This window comes from Rhinolophus hipposideros (genome assembly GCF_964194185.1).
Source record: "Rhinolophus hipposideros genome assembly, chromosome: 12".
Classification (NCBI taxonomy): domain Eukaryota; kingdom Metazoa; phylum Chordata; class Mammalia; order Chiroptera; family Rhinolophidae; genus Rhinolophus; species Rhinolophus hipposideros.
Genome location: NC_138058.1, coordinates 65575182 through 65590491, shown reverse-complemented (window position 1 = coordinate 65590491; position 15310 = coordinate 65575182). Strand labels below are relative to the sequence as shown.

Below are 15310 nucleotides of genomic sequence, written 5' to 3'. Positions count from 1 at the left end.
GGGGACATGTTCATCAATGTTCATTGCTGCATTGTTTACAATGGCCAGGATATGGAGGCGGCCTGAGTGTCCATCAATGGAAGAATGGATAAAGCGAAGGTGGTTCATATATACAACAGAATATTGCTCAGCCCTGGAAGAAAATGGGTTTTTGGCATCTGCAGTGGCATGGATGGACCTGGAAGGTATTGTACTGAGTATAATATGTCAGACAAAGAAAGACAGATGCAATGTGATTTCACTTATTTGTGAAATCTAAAGAACAAAATAAACAAACAAATACAACAGAAACAAGCTCATAGATACAGAGAACATTTTGATGGTTGCCAGAAGGGAGGTGGGTTGGGTTTGAGTGAGAAAGGGGAAGGGATTAAGAAGTACAAACTGTTACACAGTAGTCATGGGGATGTAGGGTATAGCATAAGGAACACAGTCAATATAGTAATAACTATGTATAGTGCCAGGTGGGTACTAGATTAGTCAGGGGGATCACGTCCCGAATTATCTCAATGTCTAACCACTATGCTGTACACCTGAAATTAATATAAAATAATATTGAAAGTCAAAATAAATAAATACAAAAAAAAGGAAAAAAAGAAAAATCTTTGGTCTGATTATTACATATGATTTGCCGAAACTTTAACAATAACTAATGTTCTTCCTGAAAACTCATGGAAAGAGTCTTGGGAACTTAAGAACGCTGAGTAAGCTTCACTTGTGCCATTGAACCAGTACACTTTGAACTGCAATTTATACACTGCATAAAGCTGGGTGCGGATAAGGGGCCAGGGAAGGCCTGGGGGGACCAGCCACAGACTGACTGTGAAGTCACACCCTTTTAAGTGGAGGCTGGTGTGGCACGGAGAATATTCCGTCACAGATAACTCAAACATGTATTCCCATCATTTCTGAAGCAGACAGAAAAACTTCGGGCTGTGCATTGGAGGGTCTTCAGAAAACAACTTCCTCACTGACGAGCAGCAGTAACAGGAAAAAGGAGAAGCATTATAGTTAAGGATCAAGAACAGGGGCTGAGCAGTCAAAACAGATTTACATTTTAATGTGACCCATTACTAGTATCACTGTGATAATGAGCACGTCACGTGACCTCTTCGTGCAGCCTCATTTCGGAAATCAGAATAAAAATAGTAGCTCCCTCATAGGGTCCGTGAAAACTAAATTCGTTAATAATGTAAATTGCTTAGAACGATGACTAGCAGGTAGGAAGTACCCCCAAAATGTCAGCTCTTACTCCGTTACTGCGTGTAAACAACGCTAGTTCCGTGGCAGAGTTTGTAAACCTCACATCAGAGTGAGTCACTAGTGTGAATCTCAGACACTCCTGTCCCGAGTTCTTCACACAGTTGACAATTTCAGGGTTTAAAAAATCCATTTTCCAATGCCAATTTCTAACCTACATGACAGGAACTTCCTGTTGTTCTTTGAGTATTCAGAGAAGGGTACAGGTGAAGGAAAACATCAAGAACCTGTGAGGACAGCACAAGTAATCTGTTTGCTTGTTTGTATTCAGGGAAGCTTCACCGGCCAGCGCAAACATCTCATGAGGAACAGCGTGGCTATGAAGATACTACTACTTAACCTCGTGGCCATGGCTAGCCTGCTTCTCAGCCACACCACTGCATCTCTGCCTCTGCCCAAAGCCTCATGGTAGACCCTGGACAAATCCCCAAGCCTCTGGGGTTCTCAGTTTCTCTATCTGTGAAAAGAGAAAGTGGTCTAAATGCCAGCTGTATTTCTTCCAGCTTAACTTTTTTCTCAATTATTTCACTTGCTACGCTTTCCCCAATGTGAAGAATTCCTAACCGATCGCTAGAGAAGCCTATGGGTAGCAACTGAAAGACGTTGAACAGTTTCTGCAAAACACCTGTGAATGACATTGAAATTTACTTAACAAAATGACAGATGCCCACTCTCAAAAGCACACTCTCAAAATATGTGGGAAATGGAATCTTTAAAATTCACAGTCAGTCCCTTGGAGCTAGTCAAGCCGGTCTGTCCAGGCCACAGGTGGGTTGAGAAACATTCCAGCCAGACTTCTTCCCTAGCTCTCCACTCTCTTAATTTCATATCACAAAAATTGCTCACAGCTCCCAGTTGTGAGCACTGAAGTTCTGTCTCTGCAGGTCCCTACAGATTACCAAAGATTGGCCCAATCAAGAGCAAACAAATCAGTCCTCAGACCGAGTTGGGTGTGGCCAGACTTTGGTCACTCACCAAAATAATGCAGACCTGGTCTGCTGTACACAAAGCTAAAGAAGTCCTCAAAGCTGGGGCAGACCTTTTCAAATAGCCCATGAGACTCGACATTATTTTTGTAAATAATCCAGAGTGGTACTATAGGGAAGTGCCTCATTTAAAGAAAACCAAAAGGAAAACTCACCAGCACCAAATATAGAGCCCCACAATAGAAGGCATTTGATGTGTTTCTGGAATGAATACATTTGTTTCTTTATATATTTAGGCTCTTCACTTTAAAAAGGAACTCACCACCACATTCCATGGAAGGGCCTCTGGATACACTCATGTTTGCATTCTGTGCTGGTTCTGCTCTGTTGGCCACACCCTACAGTAGTCTCCTGCCTTTCTTTCTGCCCTGTGCCCTGGAGTTTCTACTTTATTTTGGTCAATGGGAGATGCAAGCAGGAAAGCAACGAGCTAGAAGAGAGAGAGGTTGGAATATGTGAGTTACCTCCCGTTGGATTCCTCACCCCATCTTATTTCTGGTTTTAGCTGTTTTTCTAATTCAGTTCTAGCTCCTGTGCTGCACACCAGATAGAAGATCTCCAGGTTCCACCGGGACACAGTAACATTCCTGGTCCCTTGCCTTGTCCCTCAGGCCTGGGGACTTCCCACGGTTGGGTTTCCTTCACCCCGTGGGTTTCCTTCACCCTGCCCCTGCTCTGAATGGAATCTCTTCATTACACCCTTCTGCTGGGACTGAGCCACAGCCATCAACCTTTTGACCAGGTGAAAGGCTGAGGTAAGGCAACAGCCTCCACTAGCTGCCTTTAAGAGTCATTAGAGCCACAGAAAACATATCTCTAGCATTGGAGTAAAAGTCCGTGGAAAATCTGAGATTCAATTAACAGGTTTTATAAAAATATGGTTGTTTCAAAAGGTAGGTGCAGTCTGACCCTCTGAAGCTCTCAACATGAGTATGTGCAATCCGCTTTGTGAGAGCCATGAAGATCCCAAATGCTATCACTCTTATCCTGTTACTACCTGGATATCCTATTACTACCTTCTTTAGAAGGAGTGAGAGGACACAAAGCGGCTTTGTGGTTTCTTCAGAAAATCCCTCCTCAAAGGAAACATAAAAATGACAGTAGCAACTACTGTGAATGACGGTGGAAATGAGCTGACTTGGGGTGTATTTGATGAAGACGCATTAAACCAACACATCATGGGATCTGACAGTGTGCAAGAGTAACCAAGGGGTATCAAACTTAGAACAGACCAGGGGCTCCAAGCAGACGTCCATCCTACACCAAGATCAGAAAGACTTCTGGGTCTGCGGCAGAAACATGGAGGCGATACAGCCCTTTGTTCTACTTCTGAGGTTTTCTGACCTGATCACTGCCTCTTTCTGCCGCTCTTCTCTGCAGAAACCAGAGAGACGTAGACCTTCGTTGTGTCATTTCTAATAACATGGGGGAGATGCTGTTTCCCAGCCTCAGAGGATTTTGCAGCAAAGAAGGTGAAGTCTTCCTTTCCCACCACCACAGATTCAGGGGAGTTGCCCATGTCTCTTAGGGCCTCTCTTAAACAGTCTATGAGGCAATCTGCTGAAAACTCTGTCTTTAGATGAGGAGACCCCTTCGCTATTTATTCATCCATTGAACAAATATTTATTGTGTCTTCATAATGCCAACTACATGTATAAACACAGAGGACACATTAGTTAAGAACGTGTTAAATTTACATTAAAAGTTAAATTTTAAAGTAGACAAATAATTTCCAGTTGTGAGAACTGCTCTGAAGAAAAGAAAGGAGAGACATGGGCTCGAGAGAGACTGAAAACTGGGAAACAGTGTTATTTCAGCAAAGCTGGTCAGGAAAGATGCCTCTGTGAAGAAGCTTGTCACATCCAAAGGGACATACCTCACTCCACGATGTGAATCTTGTCAGCACACTCTCCCTTCTCACCCGGCCCCCGCCTCACACGCATACACCACATGCTTCAGCGACACCCACACGCCGCGTCATGAGCCCGTGGGTCGTCTCCAAACTTTTATATCTTTGTTTGGCAGAACTGGCTCTTCAGATTGCCCATCCACATTTCCCTGACCAGCGGCCCTCAGCTTCCATCCTGCGTCAAACGTCTCTTCATATAAGTTTGTCCTGACCCATTCTCGGCCTCCACTGTACTTTTCTGTCAGCTCTCACTGAACCTGTGCACATGTATACACTTATTACATCTCTCTGGACACTTAGTCACATCTGTCACAATTAGAATTACTGCTTCGATCATCTGTCTTATTCGGCTGCAAGCCCCTCTTCACCCCTCTGCACTCTGCACTCGGCCCCCAATGCAATGCAACACAACAAACCGTAAGCTTCACCTAGGTGCAGATGGCATTTATCCTAATTCTGCGCATGGGGAAACAGAGGCTCAGAGAGGTGAACTAACTCAAAGAAGGTCACACAGCTAGTAAATGGTTGAAGCTGGAATTGAACGCTAAGTTTGCTACAGCCAGATCCTGAAAGTAGAGAGTAAGCATCCAGCTAATTAGGGTAAGAGAAGGAAACCTGGGCCTGCAAAAACAGAATCACTGGCAGCCCCTGTACAGGTGTCATTTTGAGCCTCCCCAGATCTCTGTGTGAGCCCCTTTCCCCGCTGGCCAGAAACTGAAGCTTATCTGTGGTATTTAAAGGTCCAAGGAATTGGGCAAAGTTTCATGACGGGGATGGAAAATGTTGTCTGCTTCTGTCAAATTTCAAAATCTTGCAGTAGTTGTCTCATTTAAAAAAAAAAAAAAAGTCCTTATTCTAAAAATATTCTCCCCACTCCCCCTCCAAGAAATTCCGTTTTGTCATTTCCATGGTCAAAGAAAACCCTAAGAAATCAAAAAGTGGCATTTCAAGGTGAGCCGATCAGAGTGGCCCCTCTCTTGGATCCCTGAGAATTCTCTGAGCCCACAGAGGCCGAGCACCCAGCTGAAGCAGCTGACGTTTATTTTAAAAGCCATTCTTCTGCCACTGCAGGGAAGGTAGTCTTCAGGTGAACGCTCTCCCTGGAACTTCCAGGAGCCTGTGGGGATTTCAGGTGAGAATCCCAGTCCGCTACATGTCCCATCATCACCTGTCCACACGAGAAGGCAGTACCCTCCTCTCTTATGTCATATCTTTCCCACCACCTATCCCAGTTTTCCCCTGAAATCTTCCCCAACAACTGCTGTCTCCATTGATCCATCCCATCTTTTGCCACTTACATTGTGGTTCTCTTTTCCAGACTGATCCATTTGAGGGTAGGCCCATGCCTCAACACCCATGCCCTGTGGGACACATTGCTCTGTATGTATGTCAAGCCACTGGAGGGAAGCATGGCTGAGAAGTGTCCATCATCTATTTGTAGCCTCTAGACAGCCTGGCCCATGCTAAGTGAAGGCATATTCCACTGCCATGGACCACCTGCCAGCCTCTTTCTCCAGGGCACCCAGCCATGGATGGTAGAAGTGTATTGACAAGGAACGCATGCCACACCAACTTCTGATCTGTCTCCTGTCCCTTTCTCCAGGGCCAACACCCACCTGCAACTTTCTGCAAATCCCTAATATCTAGATCTATTCATTCTTTCCATCTCCCTCAGTTCAGTGCAGCCATTAGACCACAATCCTCTTGTCGCTTATCTTCCTGGAAAAATTGGACCTTCAGTGACTACTCCCTCAACAAGAAAGACCAAATAAACATGTTTCATCTGTAAAATGCTGCTTTATTATGCATTTTATAGAAGACCTTGGCAAGAAGCTGGTGTGGCTGAGTAATGTCATCTTCTCAACCCAAGATAGTTGCAAAAAATGTGAGGTCGTAAGAAAAATGATGCCTGAGGGCATGTCCACAACCCTGAGTAACATTCAGAAAAGCAGACACTGGAGACCTGCTTCATGGGCAGATTATTCTGTCCTCCATGTAAAGGAGTCTAATTCACCCAGGATACCTAGGATGAGAGAACTAAACAATAACTAGCACCATATTCTGGAGAAGAGTGAAGTACATCTGGCAGTATGGGTACTAGGGCCTTTTATCTCAAGAAGAAATGAAGGCAGAGGTAGGCCCTGGGGCCACACTTGCTCACCTTCATTGATAGAAGTTGCCAGTGGGCCTGGGTTCCATTTTGGCCGGTGTCACTCTACAGTGCTTCCAAGGTTCACTTCACAAAAACTATGGCAACTCGACTGATAAAGTCAGTACAGTGTATGTGAAATTCTTCCTTTGGAGAGGTGATTGGAGAAACCAAGTCCTCACACCCTCCCCATGTCTTCTGAGGACTATACGATATACCGATGGTAGCTGGCATTATGCAACAGCCACAGGCAAAGAAGAATCCCCCTGTCTGTCCTGTGAAGGTGACTGATGTCTAATTGGAAATCAGAAATGCAGCTAAGTGCATTCGCCCTAGACTCCCACCAACTGAGCTAATCTACCCCAGACCCGTAGACAACCCTACCCCAGAATGAAGTAGAACCAGACTGAGTTCGTTTGATCTTGTCAAAAGAATGCTAGGATAAATTATGTTGCCAGTGGCACAATCTGCAAAATTATAGTAAAATAAAAATCAGTGCTTCTTGGTCCTGGACATAACCACAATAATTTTATAGATCCAAATTCTGAAAGCCATGATAGTGAACATCTTGTTCGTGTTGATGTTGGCAACTTCTAAAGATGTTGTGTATATCTTCCTGCCACCCACTAAATCTTCCACCCTTGCCACTTCACCTGGGACTCCAAATGTATGAAGAAAATCTGCATAAGAAAAATCCCCACTCCTCATAAAACCAAGATCTCTCTATACACAGGAATGTTTTATGGAAAAGGCAATTTAAGTGCAAGTTCTAAAAAATATTTAAACAAGGACTGTCTCATTGTTTTGGTACCAAATAAAGAATAAATGTGCATTATAGTGAATAATTTTCAAGTTCTGTGCTCCACATCCAACAGTGAAAGAGATCCAACTCCAACGTAAGCACCTCAAGGGACCAAGGTTTAATTAGGCGTGTAGCCCCAGAGATTTATCAGAGTTCCTGAACCATGGGAGATAATAAATATTCATTGGAAGACTAAATGTCAGACTCAACCACATTGGGGGCCACATAATAAATCCTGGGTACAAACTTTTGAATAGAATGAATACCACACTCCAGTCTTTCCCTCCCATTCTCAATATTCACACACACACACACACAATCAGTTTTTCTAGGCTATTACAAGCAAAGAAAAGGAAATAACAGTTATAGTCTTATATCTATTATATCTGGAAATGACAATTTAGAAACGTCAGGAAATATCCAAGGTTCTCCTGCTCTTCACTAATCCTGAGATGCACATTGGGAGAGATGAATGTAAGGCGCACAGGCTACAAGGCATCCTTCGGTTACAACTTAAAACTTCAAATAAACTTGAACAATTGGGGCTTGGAAACATACATTCAATTCTCTGCTTTTGTTCTACTTGATTTTTGTTTGTGTATTTGTTGCTATTGTTGTTGTTTGGCACATTGAAACATAAAATAAACCTGTTTAAACTCTCATAAAGCATAGCAAAAGTCAAGACAGCCTCAGGATAAATCCCACTGACCAACGGACACCACACACTCTCAAGCCCAAAGCCCTAGTTGCTGATATTTATTTCCCAAACCAATTAGTGGACACTGGCTTATGGAAGACGAGATCCAGAAATCATTTTACACACACATATATATATATATATAATTTTATATAATTGCTTTTATGAGGTCTTGACCCTAAAGGTCTTGGATTGCTTTGCAAAGAGCAAAACCATATTTCTTCTTTGTGGGTTACCAAGAGTTCACATCAAAGGCTAGAGTGAGATGCGCTTGGTCTGGGCCTGTGAGGAACCACAGGTCACCACTCCTCGGACAAAGACAATCAGGCATTAGTAAAAGTAGAGTTTCTCTTTTAAAGAGAAAGACACATGTGGTTTGAATATGGCTGACCTCAGAAATATTATTTGCTAATGAATTGTCCTGATGACCAAAAATGTGAATCCATACCCACTAAAGATTCAGCAAATTCATTTTAAAGGATAGAGATGTGATTTATGTATACCTTTAGCTTTTCTGATTTACAGGATGTAAAGAATAATGCCCGACATTTCTGCAGGATGTTAGTTTGCAAAGCTTCTTTCCTTCCCTGACCTCTTTAAATTCACTACATCCCTCCAGCAAGGCAAATAAGGCAGGCTCTGATGTAATCTGTCTACACTTCAGATGGAAGGGCAACAGGAATTAAAATGAGATTCTTCTTAATAACACATTATAAAGTGAGCAGCTAGCACGCAAATGCAGAATTTGCAATGGAAATGTTTCAGAAATCATATTTGCAACCTTTAGCCCAGCAATCACTCTGAAAACCTCTGAGGTTGATGAGATCTAGAAGAAAGGACTTCTTTGGCAAGAACACTAAGCATGACCACCACCCCTACACACACACTCCAGGAGAAAAGGAAAGGGGTTGCAGCCCTGTTACCTGTGGGAGTCTTCAGGATTACACTCTGGAGAGCTTGATCTGAGGTCTAAAGGCACGGAGACTGGTACTGGTTCCAACCCTGGAGAAATGCAGAAGAAACAGACAGTGGTAGACGAAAGCAGAGGGAGAAGAGGTGGCTGACCAGGAATGGCTTGGGTTTGGAGTTTCCTTCGGGTTCCATATGGACGCTGTAGAAAGCTATCAGAATATATCGTGTTATGAAAAATTCTGCCCAAGAAATCCTTCTGAGAGCTGGGTAACAGGATTACCCCAAGAAAAGCTGGACACTGACATCTGGAGTAGCAAGTGGCCAATTTGAAGGGATATCATCTATGTTAAGGGAACAGCAGTTGATCCCAGTATGAGTGTCAAGCTCCCCCCAAACCCAGAGGGCAACAACACGTGATCATAATAGACCCCATCAAGCAGCACCTTTCTCTCTCCCGAACTCTTCCCCATAAGCCGTTTCCATCCCTGGAAAATCCAGAACAGACTAGGGGCAGGCACTTGGGAGAAAGAGTAGCATGAAATAGGAGACAAAAAAGACCACCATAGCTCCCCCAACTCCAATTGCAGGCTTCCCTGTCTAAGATATTATTAGCTGGGGGAGGGGAGAAGCTTCAATGTAAGATGGAATTCAAAGCATCACAAACTCAAAATATCTAGCGGCTTCCCTATAAAAGCTCAACTTTCCAGCAACCACTGATTACATTTCATGGCATAGCCTCTGGGATACCTGAATCTGAGACTCTTAGGCTGGAGCTAGGCTACCCCACAAGTCCGTTATGGAGAACCAAATCTGGGATGAACAGAAAATTGTCCCAGCTTTGCCCTTCAGAGCCCTTCCTAGTATGGAAAAAGACACACGATGTACATGGAACCCTCCTGGGCCAGGACCCTCACCTAAAGGCCAATCATTCCTCAGAGGCTGGCCTGGGTTCAGTCACACTCCCTCTCCCAGATGGGGAAGTTGGGCCTGAATCTGTCTAGAAGTGACCAGGTAACCAGCTACTCAAAGCCCTGAGTGATGAGAGTCCCCCAACCTTACAGTCATGTGTGAGTTTAGCAGATGGAGACAGGAAACTTGTACTGCGTGCTTCTCTAAGGAGATGCACCTTATAATGATGTGCAAAGTCAGCATATTGTAGACAAAGCCAAGAAGCTCAGCATGGCCTCACAATCGCCTGCTTTTGACACTCTCCCTGATTCTCCCTGAATTTCATTGTTTCATAGCACTGAAGTTGTTTCTTTTGAACTCAACCATTATTATGTGCCTTCTCTGTATGAGACATTTTAAAAAAAAACACCTAAAGTAGTCAGATCCCCTAGTTCCAGATTCAGTCCTGGCAGTTAACACGCCATGTTACTTTGTGGGCAAGTCCCTTTCTCTCTACCTCCCTCCTTCAGTTTCCTGGACACAGTGAGATGTCCTCTAAAACACATTTTATCATGTACGAAGTGGAAGAATTTAAATGTGACTACATTACGTAGAAATAAGTCCCTTGAATTTGCATTGCTGTATGTAATCTTGGCAAAACTCTGTCACATTCATTACCCCATTCATTTGAATCCCCAACCTAGGATTCTAAGGCATCGGTATTATTAGCCTTATTAAACAAATGAGGAACCAGACTCGAAGAAGTTAAATGAATTATTCCAGGTCACACAAATAGCAGGAGAGCTTGGACCAGGGGCTGGGCATCTAAATTCCCAGCCTGGCCCCCTTTCCTTGACCCACACATTCTGCAGCTTGTCATTAATAATGACACAGGCAGCTCCTGGGAACCCTTCTCACTAATCAGGGTCCCTTCTCACTAATGTCAGGTAACAACATTACACTGGTTTTTCTCAAAGTCCCAGTGGCTGGTCTGATTAAGTGGGCTCTTCCCAAAGGATCTTGTGAACCTCCAATAACCTTCTTTCTGTTTCTTTCAGTAACTCTGACCATTTGGAGAGAAAACAAATCCATACCCAGAGGAATGTAAGGTGTTATTTTAACTTTGTATACCATGCATAAAAAGTTGCCCTTTAACTTGAATTTAATCTAAGTTGGAAAAAAGAAAAGTTTGGGGCTCATATTCTCCAGGTGAATGCCCCAGGGCCTGAAGTTTAACTTAAGTACCCCCCAAAAAAAACTCCAGAGTAACCTCTTTCTCTATCCCCTCCTCCTCTCCCATAAATTTCAGGTCCCTTCCCCTTCACCACTCTGGTCTCCTCACATACCTGTTAGGTTCCAGGTCTTCTTCAGGCAGTAGGCACTTAAAGCAAGAACGTTGCTCCAACTCTGAATTTCTTCCTGTCTTGTTCTCTTTGTCTTGTTCACTGAGGAGAAAAAAAAAGAGAGAAAATTACTCCTGCATTGTTTAAAGGGAAATAAAAATCAAGAACATATTGTTATTACTAGAGTACAGAACATCCTCATGACACAAAATCCAAACACACACATGTACACACATACACACACACACACAAATGGCCATAAACATAAATTACTCAATAGTTCTTCAGAATGTCAGAATGTTAATTTGTATTCAATATCTGCTGCTAAATTAGAGTAAGTTTTAAAGACTTCCACCAAAAATGATTAAGTATAAAGAATTTTTAGTTCACTGAGAAATAATCATCCATATATAGGAATAAATCATTTATGGGGAAGAGTTGACTCATGCATATATCCTTACATTTCTTTTCTCACGTACTCAGATTCAACTCTGATTTTTGTTCATTAAACTTTTACATTGATAGTCCTACCTATTCCATTTGACATAAAATAACTAGCCATAACCACACAAAGAGAGTGGAGAACTATACAGAAGCATTAATAAGATTATGTTTCCTAAACTGTTATTAATAAAAACTCATTTGAGGATCCCAAAATGTGTAGTCACCATCAGACCCACTGGCTCTGTGCTCAGAATTCGCTTCCACATTGCCGAGTCCTAGAACCTTGACTTCTGGAGGGAGGGGGGAACACCAGCTAGCTACCTAGAAACAAATACAGGTCTTCTGGGAGCCTCGACCAGAAGCCCAAGTCACCCTCGGATGGCCTGCAAATGGCACTGATAACATCTGATAATTCTATCACTACTCAGTTCCCAAAATTTGCCCCAGCAGTAAGAGGGAGTGATGCTGGCAAGTGAGCAGTGTCCCGCAGGGCTGAGGGTGTGTCCTGCTCAATGTCAGCCTTTTCAGTGGAGTGGACAATCTGCTTTAACAACGGGATGCTGGGAGCAGGGACACTGGACGCCAAAGCTCTCCTGGTCCTGTTGGTAACTTCATTTCCCAAACGTTCATAATTAAACAGCTTTTATTGAAGTAATCAGCAGGAGCTCCTTAACTTTGTTTTTGCAACCGGTATCGTGTTTATGGAGCCAAATATGAGAGGCTTTGATACTGAATACCTCCTCGGACGTGTTAACGTTGGCAGGGTCTCGAGATTCTGAAGATGCCGGGCTGCCTCAGCACAGCCTCCCCTCCCACCTCCAGCTCCTCAGTCCCCCCAAACCACAAAGCAGCAGTTCTCCAGTAAGACTCACAGTATTTCTCCTGAAAGTCCCAGGGAATGGTGTGCAACTGAAACAGGGTGAAATATGATCTCAAAGTGTCTGTCGGACCAGAAGTTTGCAAAGAAAACATTTCTTAAATCTTGTGTTCACTGCTGTTTCAGCAGGCCAATTAGATTGGATGGGACTTGTCGCCAGTCACTGCAGCAGGAATAGCAAACAAGACTTAAAGCAAATAAACGAGCCCAAAACTGGCATCCCAGGGGCCCCTGGCCAATGACCTCCTTCATTCCCCAGGCGGGATGGCCAGCCCACCCTCTGGGACCGAGGGCCAAACTACAGGTTAATCAGATGAGACATTAGTTAGCAGCCTCGATTACTAGAAAGTAATTAATCAGGGAAAGTCTCCAAACAGGAGGAGAATAAATAAACAGGCAGGCACATGCAGTCCCATTTTGGCTCTAGATAAGGCTGCCATCCAGGTGTCCTGCTGGGGTAGAGCCCATCTGTCTTGCTCAGTTCCTCTTGAGAAATGTGGTGACATTTATCACATCTGCCTAGAAAATGCAGAGCAAAGAGGGCTCTGAATGTGACGAAGATGAGGGACTTTAGAAAATCTATTTAAGGACCCAAGGAGGGTTTTGTGGAAAGCTTTGCCCTACCCTGAGTATCTTCTCGCATTGTCTGTAAACTCTGGATTATTTTGACATTGCACAAAAAAGTTCTGTGTGGGTCTCCAAACGGTTAGACATTTGCAGACAGCCAGGGGCTCAGGTCGTGGCCTGGGCCTGTGCATAAGGAGCCCATTGGTTCATTAGCCCTCGGAGACTCTATTCAACTTCAGAGACTCTCAGTACAAACTACAAAGGATTCAGACCATCTAACATTACTGGTTTCTTCTTCAACATTGATTTGGGAGTAAAAAAGATTGGAAAGGAAGAGAAGAAAATGTAGCTAATGCAAGTGGCAAGGATCAACCAATGGTCCAGCTTAACCTGACATATCACATCAAATAAGGTCATTTGTCTGTGTTGTCTTTTTCCTTCTGGAGCAAAAAAAAATGTCAGCAGCTAGAGAATGTGTGTAATGTAAACACGACTGTGTAAGCTCAGCGTCAGAGAAAGCACATCCACACGTAAGTCAGCGCAAGGCGTCCTCTGCTCAGAGGACGGGTACAATGATTTTAACCTAGTGACCCGCTCTTAAACAGCTCTACAGCAAATCACAATTAAATAAATACCACTTAATAGCAGAGATTTGTTTTACGGCCAGATTATTTGTGGAGAGAGAAAGAGAAGGTTGGATGAGTCACTTCGTCTTTAATTACAAAATGAAGGTACATTCCAAGTATTGTTATGAATTTACCCTCAAGCTAAATTTACAAAATGCCACAAAAATGGGTTATAGGCATTCTGGATCAAAACAGAGAGGCGGAGCATGAGAGGTGTGGTGCTATACCTGAAATTGAGGTTGCTCTATTTTGTTGTCTAAAAGTTGAGTCTAGAGGCCTTCCTTTGGCCCAATAATTAGGAATGTATGACCAGAACTGTATAGAATCACAGAACATACACCAGTGAATGAGTGAAAAATGCAGCCGCACATGTCACTGTGGAAAACTCCAGGACTCAGGACTTGAGGTCAGAAGAGCTGAAGTCAAGGCCTGGTTCTGCTCATCTCTGGGGTTCCGAGAAGGAATCAGCTGGAATGAAGGTGGGAGAGCTATTATAGTTTATAGCTGACACTGGGAAATCACAAAAACACTTCCAGATCTAGTGGCATTCAGGCACAACTGACACCCCTTCACTGGAGAGCTATTCTCCCTCCCTCCTTCCTCCCTTCTCCGGAAAGTCTCACTCTCATTGTTCTCCTGTCTCAGGGTTTAACTCTGACATTTCTGATGTGTCTGATTTTTCCACACAGGCACCCACATACATACCTTAGAGCAGGCAACCTGCTGAAGGCTTTGTGTCCTTCAAGAAAGTCCACCATACTTCATCTTGCCCTCCACAGACCTTTACAACCTCAAAACAAATGGTGATTGTGTCTTCAGGAATCCTGGGGCTCAATCAAAAGCCAAGTCCTGTGAAACCTTTTCCTCTTAGTTCCTTGAATGATGACTGAAACACTAGACTTTCCAGAAACAGCGACAAGTCCATGTTCTCTGATTGGATACCATTGTGGAGACCATCGAAGGCACTCACGCTGCTGGTAAGACCACAGCCCTTCACTGGACCACAGCCAAGCCCAAGAGACGGTGAGCACCCCTCAGGAGCACTGCCTCCCCAAAATCAACTTCTCCAATTCACCACTTAGTCATTTGCTGATTATATCATGGGAAATCCATGTCCAAGTCTTTGTGGAAGCAGGTGCCATGTTTTCTCCATTACATACCTCCACCCCTAAGCACCTGGAATGAGCTATGAATGTAGTAGTTGTCATTTGTTCCAGATTTACCAAGCAACCCCCTTCCTTCCAGCTAATTCCTTCTTGGTGCTGTCTGTAAAGATGCATAAAAATAAAATTTAGCCCCTCCTATAAAGAGCTAATAAGGGAGACAAACACATGTGTGGGCAAGTATCATCCTGAATGGCACCTGTTATGTAGATGCAGCTGAACCCGTGTCAGATGGAGCCAAAGGGTGGATATGTCTCCCTTAATCCATGTCAAGTGATTTCCAAGTCTTACTGATCTCTAGAAACCGCTCACTAAAGCAAAACCTTAGCAAATGGCACTTCCTGAGGGCTGGCTCCATTCACCAGAGTTCAAAGTCCAAGTTGGAGACGACAGCCCTAAACCACTCGGGTGTGGTCAGAGGGCACTGGGAGGCCCCCCACTAGCAGAAGGACCATGACAGATGAGAACACGTTCAGGAGGATGAGAACAAGTTGGTGAGTAAACGCAAAGCCATGACTGAGAAGGAATCATTGAAAGAGAGCCAAAAGGTTTAGCAGAGCAACAAAGACTCGGAAGCTCCAGGAGTAATCTGAGAGCCTCAAAGACACCAACAGTATCGTGTTCATGCAGGGCGGCCCCGTAGGACGGCACAGATGATGGTCTGTTTGAGCAAAGCCCTTCGCGCGA

The 15310-nt window shown here is 43.8% G+C and overlaps 1 protein-coding gene across 1 annotated transcript in view; it reads right to left on the bottom strand.

Moving 5' to 3' along the window:
• Positions 1-15310, bottom strand: part of LOC308506350 (uncharacterized protein) — a 191620-nt gene that overhangs the window by 134602 nt on the left and 41708 nt on the right. The window contains exons 2-3 of the mRNA XM_081069724.1: positions 10950-11048; positions 8727-8805 (exon numbers count right to left, since the gene is read on the bottom strand). Of these exons, the coding sequence (XP_080925850.1) occupies positions 8727-8805; positions 10950-11048 (178 nt within the window). The remainder of the gene's footprint in view (positions 1-8726; positions 8806-10949; positions 11049-15310) is intronic.